The sequence below is a fragment of the Triturus cristatus genome, chromosome 9 (genome assembly GCF_964204655.1).
Source record: "Triturus cristatus chromosome 9, aTriCri1.1, whole genome shotgun sequence".
NCBI classification, from domain to species: Eukaryota; Metazoa; Chordata; class Amphibia; order Caudata; family Salamandridae; genus Triturus; species Triturus cristatus.
Window position 1 is genome coordinate 151,885,413 of NC_140592.1, and position 12,301 is coordinate 151,897,713.

Here is a 12,301-nt window from a genome sequence, read left to right on the forward strand (position 1 = left end):
AGGACACCCATCTAAGCAATTTCATTGATCTGGACCTCAAAACAATACACAAATTATGAAATATTTTATTTAATTTACAAACAAAAATATGCGAAAATCTACATTTTATATCTAATGGGAACGTTGGAGCTTTTAAAAATGTTTTTTTTGTTTTTTTTAAAGATGAAGCAATATGATAGACTCTAGCATGTCACTTTTTCTTTTTTACTCATAATAAATGCTCTCTTTTTGTGACTGCATACCAGTGCTGTTTCAATTGAGGATACCAATTGTCCATACTAGATTCCTTTTTCTGTACTTGTGCTGCTCTCAAAAATCAAGATAAGGATTATTACTTAATATTTTAGCTTCCAATTTCAAATTCCTTTATATTTACTGAGTGTTTAGCAACATTAATTTTTACTTCTTTATGTCGCAGATTCCCTGAGTAGGCATCCCACACCCCCAGGTGTTCAAGGACAACAGGTTAAGAACCGCTTAATCTTCATATGACAACTGGATCAATCTAAAAAAATGTTTTAAAGAAGATCAATGCTGCATAAGAATTGAGTTGCAATGCCTTTCAAATCGATTTTGCCCAGAAAATATACTAAGCAAAAACCAAAGAAAATGATGGACGGAGTGTTGAACATTGCAAGCACTCACCCCCAGTCAACTGATCTGGGTTTAATCCATCACCGTTCTTTAGCCCACTCTGCCACCCCAGTTCAATTGACTGGGGGTGAGTGATTGCATTGTTCAACACTCCGTCCATCATTTCCTTTGGTTTTGCTCCGCAGAAAATATACTAGTCAAGAAAATGCATATGAATACTAAATTCAGAAAAATGCCAAATAATATCAACCACTGCTGTAAAACAAACCATGTTGTGCTAAGGTGATACATGATGAAACAGTATCACACCATTTATTCCAAAAATGAAAATGCATTTTGAGTTCAAATATTTTAATAGAAGTCTTTACCAAAAGAAATATATTCATACAATCTCTTTAGTCAAGTGTCTTATATCAGTCCCATTTATAACATGTGCAGAGTCCTGTACCTTTGAACCTCTAGGAGATGATTGAACTTGATAGGGAAGCATAAAAACAGGCTTATGCACTTGAGGATACAACACACTAGTGAAGAATTTAATTACAAGTCTCGAGAGCAAGTGATCTATCGGGCTACTTAGAAATTGTAAGTAAAATGGGATTGTGCAAAATCTCAGATTGTATGAGAGGCCATGCAGAATGATGAACTGTTTTAAGTAATTCTGAAGTGTTCTGCTGTAGCTTGCACTTTTCTTAAAATGTTTCATTTGAACTTGATTTTTTCATTTAGAAGTGGTTTTTCATTTAGACGTTATTCTTTTTATTAGGGCTACAGTTATTCAATTGTTATATTTCAAATGCTCAAGAAAAGATAGTTCACTACCAATTTAAAGATTTAAAGTGTTGGTGACGTCGAAATGAAAATTGATATCTAAACCGAAATGTGTCCATGTATTGCCAATTGAAGGTTTTATGGCTAATATTCTTACTATTACGTGTATTATACCTTGCAGATTCTTGGTCACATTGACTATGCTTTCACAGGAATCTTTACTGTTGAAATCCTTTTAAAGGTAATGACATTCTAATGAACCTTCCATAAAATAAATAGCATTTGCAATAATGTTGTACACCTTTTATTTGCTCTCCAGGTCCTAGGCTATGCAGACTATGTCTTCACTAGTATGTTTACATTTGAGATCGTTTTGAAGGTAACAGGTTTACCCGTAAGCTTGTTTGGCGGGATTTACCTTGTGTGCCTTTGCCAACCAAAAGAAAATTTGAAGTGTTTTTCACCTTTTTTTGCCAAGGTGTGGAAATAAATCCCCATTTGATTGAAAGGATGTCTTTGACTTGTTTGCTGGTTTTGTTTGATTAACCTCAATCATTTGCATGCATGTGACCATCACAATGAATGTGTTCCATTTGTATTAATTGTTTCCTAAAATAATGGACATTTCCTATGCATGTGTTTTTGTCAGTGTTCAACTGTTCCCTAAAACATTGTCCCTGAAAGTTTCATGTTCACTTAGGATTCCACAGTTTCCACAAACAAATCCATCCCTGTAAAACACAGTTTTCTTTAGTTGGGGTAAACCAAAATAGTTATTTTAGTCATTGAACTGTGGTTAGGTGGCTCCTTTGTTTTATTTATGCCAGGTGTCACTTTTAGGTAGATCATATCCATATACTTCTTTTAATTAGCCATGTTCATGTGGTTATTTCATTTTCACCACATTCCTGTGGTTCTTTGAATTGTGACTAAGGCTACATGGTTCTCTTATGTTGATCATATAAGTTTGCTTCTTTTACTTTGACTCAATCTGTATGGGTCTTTTAGATGGTCCAAGTCCTTATGGTTGTCCTTTTTGAAGTATGTCCAACGGATTCTTTTACTTGGTCTCATTAAAAGCAGCACATAAATATGAACCAACTGGAAGACCCATATGGATATGGTCAAAAATAAAAGAACTACACTGACAAGGCCCATCTAAAAGATCCACATCTCCATGGTCCAACCAAAAGAACCACACTGAGAAGATTTACCTAAAAAAAACTCTTGGATTGGTGTAACAAAAAGCACCATATGTACATAGTATATATTGATGTGATTTTTTTGTTTTAATTATTCCCATATGTTTTTATTTTTAGTTAGACCATGTCCTTGTTTTTTTTTATTACAACTCATCCATGAAGTGCTTTTAGTTGGACTATATCTATGTGGTCTCTTAGTTGGATCATGTCCAGATAGGTCTTGTAGTTAGACCATGTCCATGTGGCTATTTTAATTTGAGCATGTCCACATGGTTCTTTTATTTTGCCCATGTCTCTGTGAATTTTCCATGATAATAGAGCCAGATTTAGATCTTGCCGGACGGGTTCTCCATCACAACGGTGATGAATATCCTGTCACCCGAAATATAAATCCCATTATATCCTATGGGATTTTTATTTCAGTGGACGGAATATCCATCAATATTGTGACGGAGTAACCCATCTGCCAAGATCTAAATCAGGCCTATAGTGTATTAATTACTATCCATTGCAATGAAGTATGCAACAATGTCATGTGCACAAAAGCCTAAATAGCTATTTTATCAAATTGCCCCATGACACCATTCATTATTGAATCACGTGGCAAGCACATGCACCTACCACCGAGGCTGCACTCTCCTTAGTCATGGTTATCATTTTGCCACGCTTACTTAAATTGAGTATATTGTCAGGTTAATGCAGAGTCAATGAAAAAAGTTGGTAGTCTAATTTAATAATATGCTTCTTCATAGTATAACAGATAATCAGCACTTTATTTGAGAAAAATGTGTTAGAATAATGTCCAAATTCAAACATATGACTTTAATAAAGAAGAGACGAGTGGACAAATGCATGTGTTGTGTTTCACCTCTTGCTGACTGCCTGTTTTTAATGTGTAGCACGTTACAGGGTATAAGATTGTTACCCCTTAATAAGTCTTAATGAGTAAGCAATTGGTGTGTGAAGCATGATCTACAAAATATGAATTCATTGTATTTTGTATTTTACCATGACGATTAAAAAAATCTGTACGGTTAGTTTTACAGCTGTGAATTGCTTTTCTCCATTTGGTTCGATAAACATTTTGTATACTTATTAAAGAGACACGATTTTGGAACTGTGCTTTTCTTAAAGTAGGAGGGCAAAAATATGCTTCTTTGGGCGTTTGACCAAAATATTCTGCAGAGTGCATTTTTTAACATATCTGTACCTGTTAAAGTTATGTTTAGAGATGTGTTTGAATACATTGAAATGGTTGATAACATATGAATTTTGGTACTTAAAGCTCTAACATCCACATGTTCTGGTATTTACTGGGAATTTTTAACCTGGTAGATTTAAGCAGGTTTGACCGACCGAAATGTGTCCGTAGAAAGATCCAACTGTCGGACTGTACTGACAAACCTTTTGACATTCTTGCAAACAACCTTAGAAGGCTTTGGAAGTTCATGCAATATGTTAGACACTTCAATGACCGTTCATATAGGATATTCCTCACAATAGCCATCCATATTGGTGGCATGGGAATCTCACAGATTAACTAAGGGAGGCGTTTGCACACACTTACTGGTAGTTTGCTGTTTTCAAATCTCTGGAAACATTTTATGGTCCTCTGCTTGATATAAAGGCAGCCAGTGAGTGTGGTAAATCAAATCATCCTATGCCTTTGTGTTATCCATATGTTATTGGTTCAATGCCTTTCCACAAAGAGCTGCTTATTTTAAGAGTAGGAAATCATAAACATTGTGTCAAAATAACATATATATATGTATATATATGTGTATATATATATATATGTGTATATATATATATATATACACACACACACACACATATATATATATACATATATTACCTACTGGCGGTCGCCAGTAGGTAGTTATAGTTAGGACCTATTTTCCATAGGAAATCCGCAACATTCTATTCCCAATAGGTCTGGCGCCGGTTGACGAATCTTCGAACATTTTCCAAACTTTTGGCCAGCTCCGGTACGCTCCTATCCTGAAAGTTTCGTGGTGATTCGTCAAGCGGGGGCTGAGAAAAAAGGGGGGTCCGAAAACGCTTTTTCCCCATGCAATTTCTCATAGGACCTGTTGATGCAGCTACAGCCCGAACTGCTGAACGGAATTACACCAAATTTGGCAGAAAGGTAGACCTTGTTTCAGAGTAGTGCCTTTTGCTTAAATGGTGTAAATCCGTTCAGTAGTTCCTGAGAAAATCAAAAGTAAAATCACATATATATCTGGGCGGAGCCTAACCACACATCTCATCGTGAGATCTGATTGGCTGTCAGCACTTCCTCCAAGAAGTGTTGGCAGCCATCTTGGGACCAATATACATGATAGCACCTCATTAAAAAGCATTGCAGTTAATAGAAGGTTTTAAGCCTTTGGTTACATTATAAATCATTTGTTGATGGTACCATACTCATTTTAGGAATTGTGGTATGTTCTAAGGTGATTTTACCATGTGAAAAAGCCTTCTGCTGGGATATCATGAATCATGTTTGAGAGAAAACCATTTTCACATGCTTTTCCCACAGAGGTTTGGAAAGTGATCTATAAGCTAAACTGAGAGCATATTTTCTGTAATTTCACATTATCTTTCTTAGTCATGTGAGAATGAAGTCTGACATTCTCAGTAAAACATGTACATCCAACAAGGGCAGAGACTGTCAGTTGATTCCTTTGTGTTCTACTGCAGCTTCCAAGAGTGTTCCAAAGAACAACTAGAGCGCTAACACTCCTACGTATGATAAACGTATGGCACACCTGAAGCCATCTTGATTGGAATAAAGTGGTAACACTTAAAACATTTAATTTGCAAAGGAACAAAATGAGGGGGTTCATTTTGCCATAGAATGTTTGATTAGTGCTGCAGAAAGAAAAATTAGGGCACATTTTGAGAGACTTCTGAAATCCTCTTCTATTTCATTAAAAAGTTCTGACATGCAGACTGAAACATGCACTTTGAATACCAGCAGCAGACTTCCCTGGTGAGCAGTAGCTTTACTACAGTGATCTAATGAGGAACTAGAGTGCTAACATTCTGAATTTATGGCAAATGTGTCACATCTGAATGCCTTCTTGATGGAACCAAAGTAAACAAGCATTGAAAATGCAACAGGTCTCGCCCTCGTTTAAGTTAAATCAATTCTGTTTGTAATTAGGTGGCTTTTTAGCTTTGCTTTTATTAGTGTTTTTCAAAATTTCATGTACATAACATGCATATATGTATATGTATGCATGCATTTATATTTGTATTTATATAGATATGCAGATTATATATGTTTATGTATGTATGTATATATATATATATACACATATATATAAATGCATATGCATATATGTGCATATGTGTGCGGGTAGAGAGAGGTAGAGACGTAGAGGTAGAGAGGTAGAGGTAGAGAGGTAGAGAGTAGTAGAGAGAGAGGTAGAGAGGTAGAGAGTACAGGATGAGTAATAGAGAGTAGAGAGTAGAGAGAGAGTAGTAGAGAGTGAGTAGGAGAGAGTAGTAGAGAGTGAGAAGTAGAGAGTAGTAGAGAGTAGTAAAGAGTGAGTAGTAGAGTGAGTAGTAGAGAGTAGTAGAGAGTGAGTAGTAGAGAGTGAGTATTAGAGAGTGAGTAGTAGAGAGTAGTAGAGAGTGAGTAGTGGAGACTGAGTAGCAGAGAGAGAGTAGTAGAGAATGAGTAGTAGAGTGAGTAGTAGAGAGTAGTAGAGAGAGAGTAGTAGAGATTGAGTAGTAGAGAGTGAGTAGTAGAGAGTAGTAGTGGAGAGTAGTAGAGAGAGAGCAGTAGAGAGTGAGTAGTAGAGAGTAGTAGAGAGTGAGTAGTAGAGAGAGAGTAGTAGAGAGAGAGTAGTAGAGAGTAGTAGAGAGTAGTAGAGTAGTAGAGAGTGAGTAGTAGAGAGTAGTGGAGTAGTAGAGAGTGAGTAGTAGAGAGTAGTAGAGAGTGAGTAGTAGAGTGAGTACTAGAGAGTAGTAGAGAGCGAGTAGCAGAGAGCAAGTAGTAGAGAGTGTGTAGTAGAGAGTGAGTAGTAGAGAGTAGTAGAGAGTGAGTAGTAGAGAGAGAGTAGTAGAGAGTGAGAAGTAGAGAGAGTAGTAGAGTAGTAGAGAGTGAGTAGTAGAGTGAGTAGTAGAGAGTAGTTGAGAGCGAGTCGTAGAGAATGAGTAGTGGAGAGTGAGCAGTAGAGAGTAGTACAGAGTGAGTAGTACAGAGTGAGTAGTACAGAGTGAGTAGTACAGAGTAGTACAGAGTGAGTAGTAGAGAGTAGTAGAGTAAGTTGTAGAGAGTGAGTAGTAGAGAGAGAGTAGTAGAGAGTGAGTAGTAGAGTAGTAGAGAGTGAGTGGTAGAGAGTAGGAGAGAGTAGGAGAGTGAGTAGTAGAGAATAGTAGAGAGTGAGTAGTAGAGAGAGTAGTAGAGAGTAGTAGAGTAGTAGAGAGTGAGTAGTAGAGAGCGAGTAGCAGAGAGTAGTAGAGAGTGAGTAGTAGAGAGTAGTAGAGAGCGAGTAGTAGAGAGTGAGTTGTGGAGAGTGAGTAGTAGAGAGCGAGTAGTAGAGAGTGAGTAGTAGAGAGTGAATAGTAGAGAGTGAGTGGTAGAGAGAGAGTAGTAGAGAGAGAGTAGTAGAGAGTGAGTAGTAGAGAGTAGTAGAGTGAGTAGTAGAGAGTTAGTAGAGAGTAGTAGAGAGAGAGTAGTAGAGAGAGAGTAGTAGAGAGTGAATAGTAGAGAGAGAGTAGTAGAGTAGTAGAGAGTGAGTGGTAGAGAGCAGCAGAGAGTAGTAGAGTGAGTAGTAGAGAGTGAGTAGTAGAGAGGGAATAGCAGAGAGTAGTAGTAGAGAGAGAGAGTAGTAGAGAGTGTAGTAGAGAGTGAGTAGTAGAGAGTAGTAGCAAGTGAGTAGTAGAGAGTGAGTAGTAGAGTAGTAGAGAGTGAGTGGTAGAGAGTAGTAGAAAGTAGTAGAGTGAGTAGTAGAGAGTGAGTAGTAGAGAGTGAATAGTAGAGTTTAGTAGAGAGTGAGTAGTAGAGAGAGTAGTAGTAGACAGTGAGTAGTAGAGAGTAGTAGAGCATGAGTAGTAGAGAGTGAGTAGTAGAGAGTAGTAGCGAGTGAGTAGTAGAGATTGAGTAGTAGAGTAGTAGAGAGTGTAGTAGAGAGTGAGTAGTAGAGAGTGAGTAGTAGAGAGTAGTAGAGTAGTAGAGAGTGAGTAGTAGAGAGTAGTAGAGAGTGAGTAGTAGAGAGTAGTAGAGAGTGAGTAGTAGAGAGTGAGTAGTAGAGAGTGAGTAGTAGAGAGTAGTAGAGAGTCAGTAGTAGAGTAGTAGAGAGTAGTCAGTCAGTGTCAGTCAGTGTCTGTCAATCAGTGTCAGTCAGTGTCAGTCAATCAGTGTCAGTCAGTCAGTGTCAGTCAATCAGTGTCAGTCAGTGTCAATCAGTGTCAGTCAGTGTCAGTCAGTGTCAGTCAGTCAGTCAGTGTCAGTCAGTCAGTGTCAGTCAGTCAGTGTCAGTCAGTGTCAGTCAGTGTCAGTGTCAGTCAATATGTGTCAGTCAGTGTCAATCGGTCAGTGTCAGTCAGTCAGTGTCAGTCAGTCAGTGTCAGCTAGAGCAGCTCTGCTGACCTGGTTCTCTGGCTCTAAAGCAGCTCTGCTGACCTGGTACTCTCTCTCTAAAGCAGCTCTGCTGACCTGGGGCCATATGTAGATAACTAAATACCGGTCGGTAACGGCCGAAAATCGGTAATTTTCCTGTTACCGACCGGTATTTAGCCCTTTCTAATGCAGGAGGCAGGTTTTAAGGATTCGGTAATTTACCGAATCGGTATTTTAAGAAATCGGTAAAATACCGAATCGGTAATAACGAATATTACCGAATCGGTAAAATTTACCGATTTTTTTACCTACATTCTATTTACCGATTCTTAAATACCGAATCGGTCAAATTCGGTATTTAGGAATCGGTAAATAGAAATTACCTACATATGGCCCCTGGTTTCTCCGGCTCTACAGCAGGTCTGCTGACCTGGTTATCTGGCTCTAGAGCAGCTCTGCTGACCTAGTTCTTATGCTACAGAGCAGCTCTGATGATCTAGATTTTATCTAATTTTTCGTCGATCTCCTGTCCGCCTGCAAGGCAGGTTAATTGGACTGACCACTTTATTGTTGAATTTCTTACTCAGTATCCGAAGCATATCCCCTCACGTCCAACTCTACTACCTAGTATACGTAGACAATGGCACAAAGTTACCGACACCACTTTTAAGAAAAATTTTGCTTCTCCTTTTTTCCCTCCCCAAACTAACATTGAAACTGCCTTCACAAACTTTGACAGAGCCATTAAAGAAACTATAGATAAGATTGCCCCTCTGAAACAGTTTAAACCTAGACCGGCCAAGAAACAAGAAATCTGGTTCTCTGACAACTTAAGGACATTAACACTTAATGCCAGGAAATTAGAAAAGAGGTGGAGAACCTCTCATTTGGCAGAAGATAAAACCAAATATTGGGACTCACTATCCATTTACCACAAAGCTATTCGCACTGCTCGCAAAACCCATATCACCTCACAAATCACAGCTGCAGGCAATTCTTCTAGGGTCTTATATCAAATTCTTCAAACTTTTACTAAGCCTGCAGCATGTGAATCTTTTGAATTAGCCTCCCAACAGCTATGTGATGAAATGTCATGTTTCTTTACTAAAAAAATAGAGTTAATCCATGACAAAATAATGTGCGCCAATAGAGGGATCTCTATTAATATGGCGCTCCCTGAGATGGATGCTAAACCCAAGCAGGAAAAACACATATTAAACACCTTCCCACCTATTTCTTTACAAGAAACACTTTTATTAACATCACAGATTAAAAGCGGCAGTCCAGATGATAACATCCCAGCTAGGATTATGCCTGTCCTGATTGAACAGCTTTGTCCTATGTTTGAAAGACTGGTGAATCTTTCACTTAGCTCAGGCACTGTCCCAAGAGATTGGAAACGAGCCCTGGTTAGACCCATCAGGAAAAACACCTCCATTCCATGGACCGATTTAGCCAATCTTAGGCCGATATCCCTATTACCATTCCTAGGGAAACTGATTGAAAAGCATGTCAACCACCATCTGTCTAACTACATCGAACTTGCTGGCGCCCTAGACTATTCTCAGTCAGGGTTCAGGCCTAAACACAGTACGGAGTCTACTCTTCTGTCTGTTACGGATGATTTACAGATGTACCAGGATAGGGGCTTTTCAGTAATCCTGGTTCTTTTAGATCTATCAGCAGCGTTCGACACCGTGTCACATGCCATCCTTATTGACCGGTTGTCGAACGCTGGTATCAAAGATAAAGCCATTGACTGGCTAAAAAGCTTTCTTTTCGATCGCTCCCAGAGAATCATCATGGATACCTATCGCTCAGCGGAGATTGAGATCTCGAAAGGGGTGCCTCAGGGCTCTTGTTTAAGCCCAACCCTTTTTAACATATATGTGGCGCCCCTGGCTAGAGTGATGCGGAGATATGGTTTTATTCCAGTATCGTATGCTGATGACACCCAGCTCCTCTTCCCTTTCAAGACTCTCTCCGCTGAAGTAAAAAGCTCTTTTTCTGCTGGCATGAAGGCGGTGGCACACTGGATGTCCTCCAACTTTCTCCAGTGTAATGTCAGTAAAATGGAGATAATGCTGTTTGGTGAAGCAAAAATTTTATGGACTCCTGATTGGTGGCCACTCGATCTGGGAATAGTTCCCGAACCCAAACAGGTCGTGAAGAATCTAGGGATCCGTTTAGATCAAGATCTGCTTTTCAAACAGCATGTCAACTATACCTCAGGAATCTGCTTCCACACCATCAGTCTATTACGGAAAGTTTTTCCTCTCTTACCGGATTCCTTTAGGAGAACCCTGGTTCAGACCTTGGTTTTAAGTAGGATCGATTACTGTAATGGCCTGTTGCTCTCTGCCAACGAAGGCGTATTGGCTAAGCTCCAGGTCATTCAGAACACGGCAGCTCGCCTTGTTCTTAATGTTCCCCCAAGAACCGCTTCAAAACCCCTTTTGGAGCAATTACACTGGCTTTCGATCCGTCAGAGAATAAAATTTAAGATATGCTGCCTGATCCACAAATGTATAAATGGACAAGGACCTGTTTATCTTCAAAACAAATTTTTTCCCTACACCCCACTTCGATCATTGAGATCTAGCAACAATCTTTTCTTAGTGATCCCCCGTGCTAAGAAAGCCAGACATGGGAACAAAGCATTATCAATCACAGGCCCCACACTGTGGAATAAACTCCCTTTATCTCTAAGACAGTGTAAAGAACACCTCACCTTCAGGAAACTCCTGAAAACTGTGCTGTTTAGAAATGAGATCTAGCTCCTCTTTCCTCTTATCTTTGCTTTACCGGTTCCTGAAAAGCGCAGAGATACTCCATTTGGAGTCGATTTCAGCGCTATACAAACCAACAAATAAATAAATAAATAAATAGTTCTCTGGCTCTACAACAGCTCTGCTGACCTGGTTCTCTGGCTCTAAAGCAGCTCCGCTGACCTAGTTCTATGCCTTTGAAGCAGTTCTGCTGACATGGTTTTCTGGCTCTAGAGCAGCTCTGCTGATCTGGTTCTCTCCCTCTAAAGCAGCTCTACTGACCTGGTTTCTATGGCTCTGCAGCAGCTCTGCAGACCTAGTTCTCTGGCTCTAGAGCAGCTCTGTTGACCTGGTTCTCAGGCTCTAGAGCAGCTCTACTGACCTGGTTCTCTGGCTCTAAAGCAGCTCTGCTGACCTGGTTCTATGGCCCTAAAGCAGCTCTGCTGATTTGGTTCTCTGGCTCTAGAGTAGCTCTGCTGACCTGGTTCTCTGGATCTAAAGCAGCTCTGCTAACCTGGTTCTCTGGCTCTAAAGCAGCTCTGCTGACCTGGTTCTCTCCCTCTAAAGCAGCTCTGCTGACCTGGTTTCTCTGGCTCTACAGCAGCTCTGCTGACCTGGTTCTCTGGGTCTAGAGCAGCTCTGCTGACCTGGTTTCTCTGGCTCTAGAACAGCTCTGCTGACCTGGTTCTCTGGCTCTACAGCAGCTCTGCTGACTGGTTTTCTGCACTCACGATGCACGCACCCGACTTCGCAGAAATATATTTAAAAATAATATAAGTTTATTATAAGTACAAATATATTATTTTGATGAATATCTTACATAATCTCTTGCCTTAATATGTATATTAAAGACACATACATATCATTTTGGAACATAATTTTTTTTTGCGGGAGTCGCGCACCCAGTGCGCCCCAGCACGTATATGATGTCACGTGGGACCCGCCACCGCGCAATCATCTCGTACCGTAATGCGCATGTGTCACAAATGCGCGGGAGCAGGAGTCGCAGGCTGGTCGCATACTAATCGCGCAAAACCCGTGATATTAAATGTATATGATGTAACTGAAAAACACGCAGCCGTCACACACCATACGCGGATCCTTCATGACTTTTCTAAAATGGCGGCTAGAATGCGCACACCCACCGTGATGTGTACACTTTGAGTGCGCGACTCCGAAAAAAATTGGATTTTTTTTTTAAAGAAAATAATATAACTATATTAAAATAAAAAATGAAAACAAGAAAATTCATCAATATTTCAGTTTTAATAAAAAAAAAAATTTTGGGTGCAATTTTCAGAAAATATATAATGTTATTTAATGAATAAAATATTTATAAATAAACAGTTAAAAAACTGTAGAAAATCAGTACAAAAAAATAGATCTAACTA

At 39.3% G+C, this 12,301-nt stretch overlaps 1 protein-coding gene across 2 annotated transcripts in view; it reads left to right on the forward strand.

Annotated features, from left to right (window-relative positions):
- Positions 1–12,301, forward strand: part of CACNA1D (calcium voltage-gated channel subunit alpha1 D) — a 1,031,608-nt gene that overhangs the window by 438,717 nt on the left and 580,590 nt on the right. For both annotated transcript variants that reach the window (XM_085624624.1, XM_085624625.1), the window contains exon 21: positions 1,547–1,606. In XM_085624624.1, the coding sequence (XP_085480750.1) occupies positions 1,547–1,606 (60 nt within the window). The remainder of the gene's footprint in view (positions 1–1,546; positions 1,607–12,301) is intronic.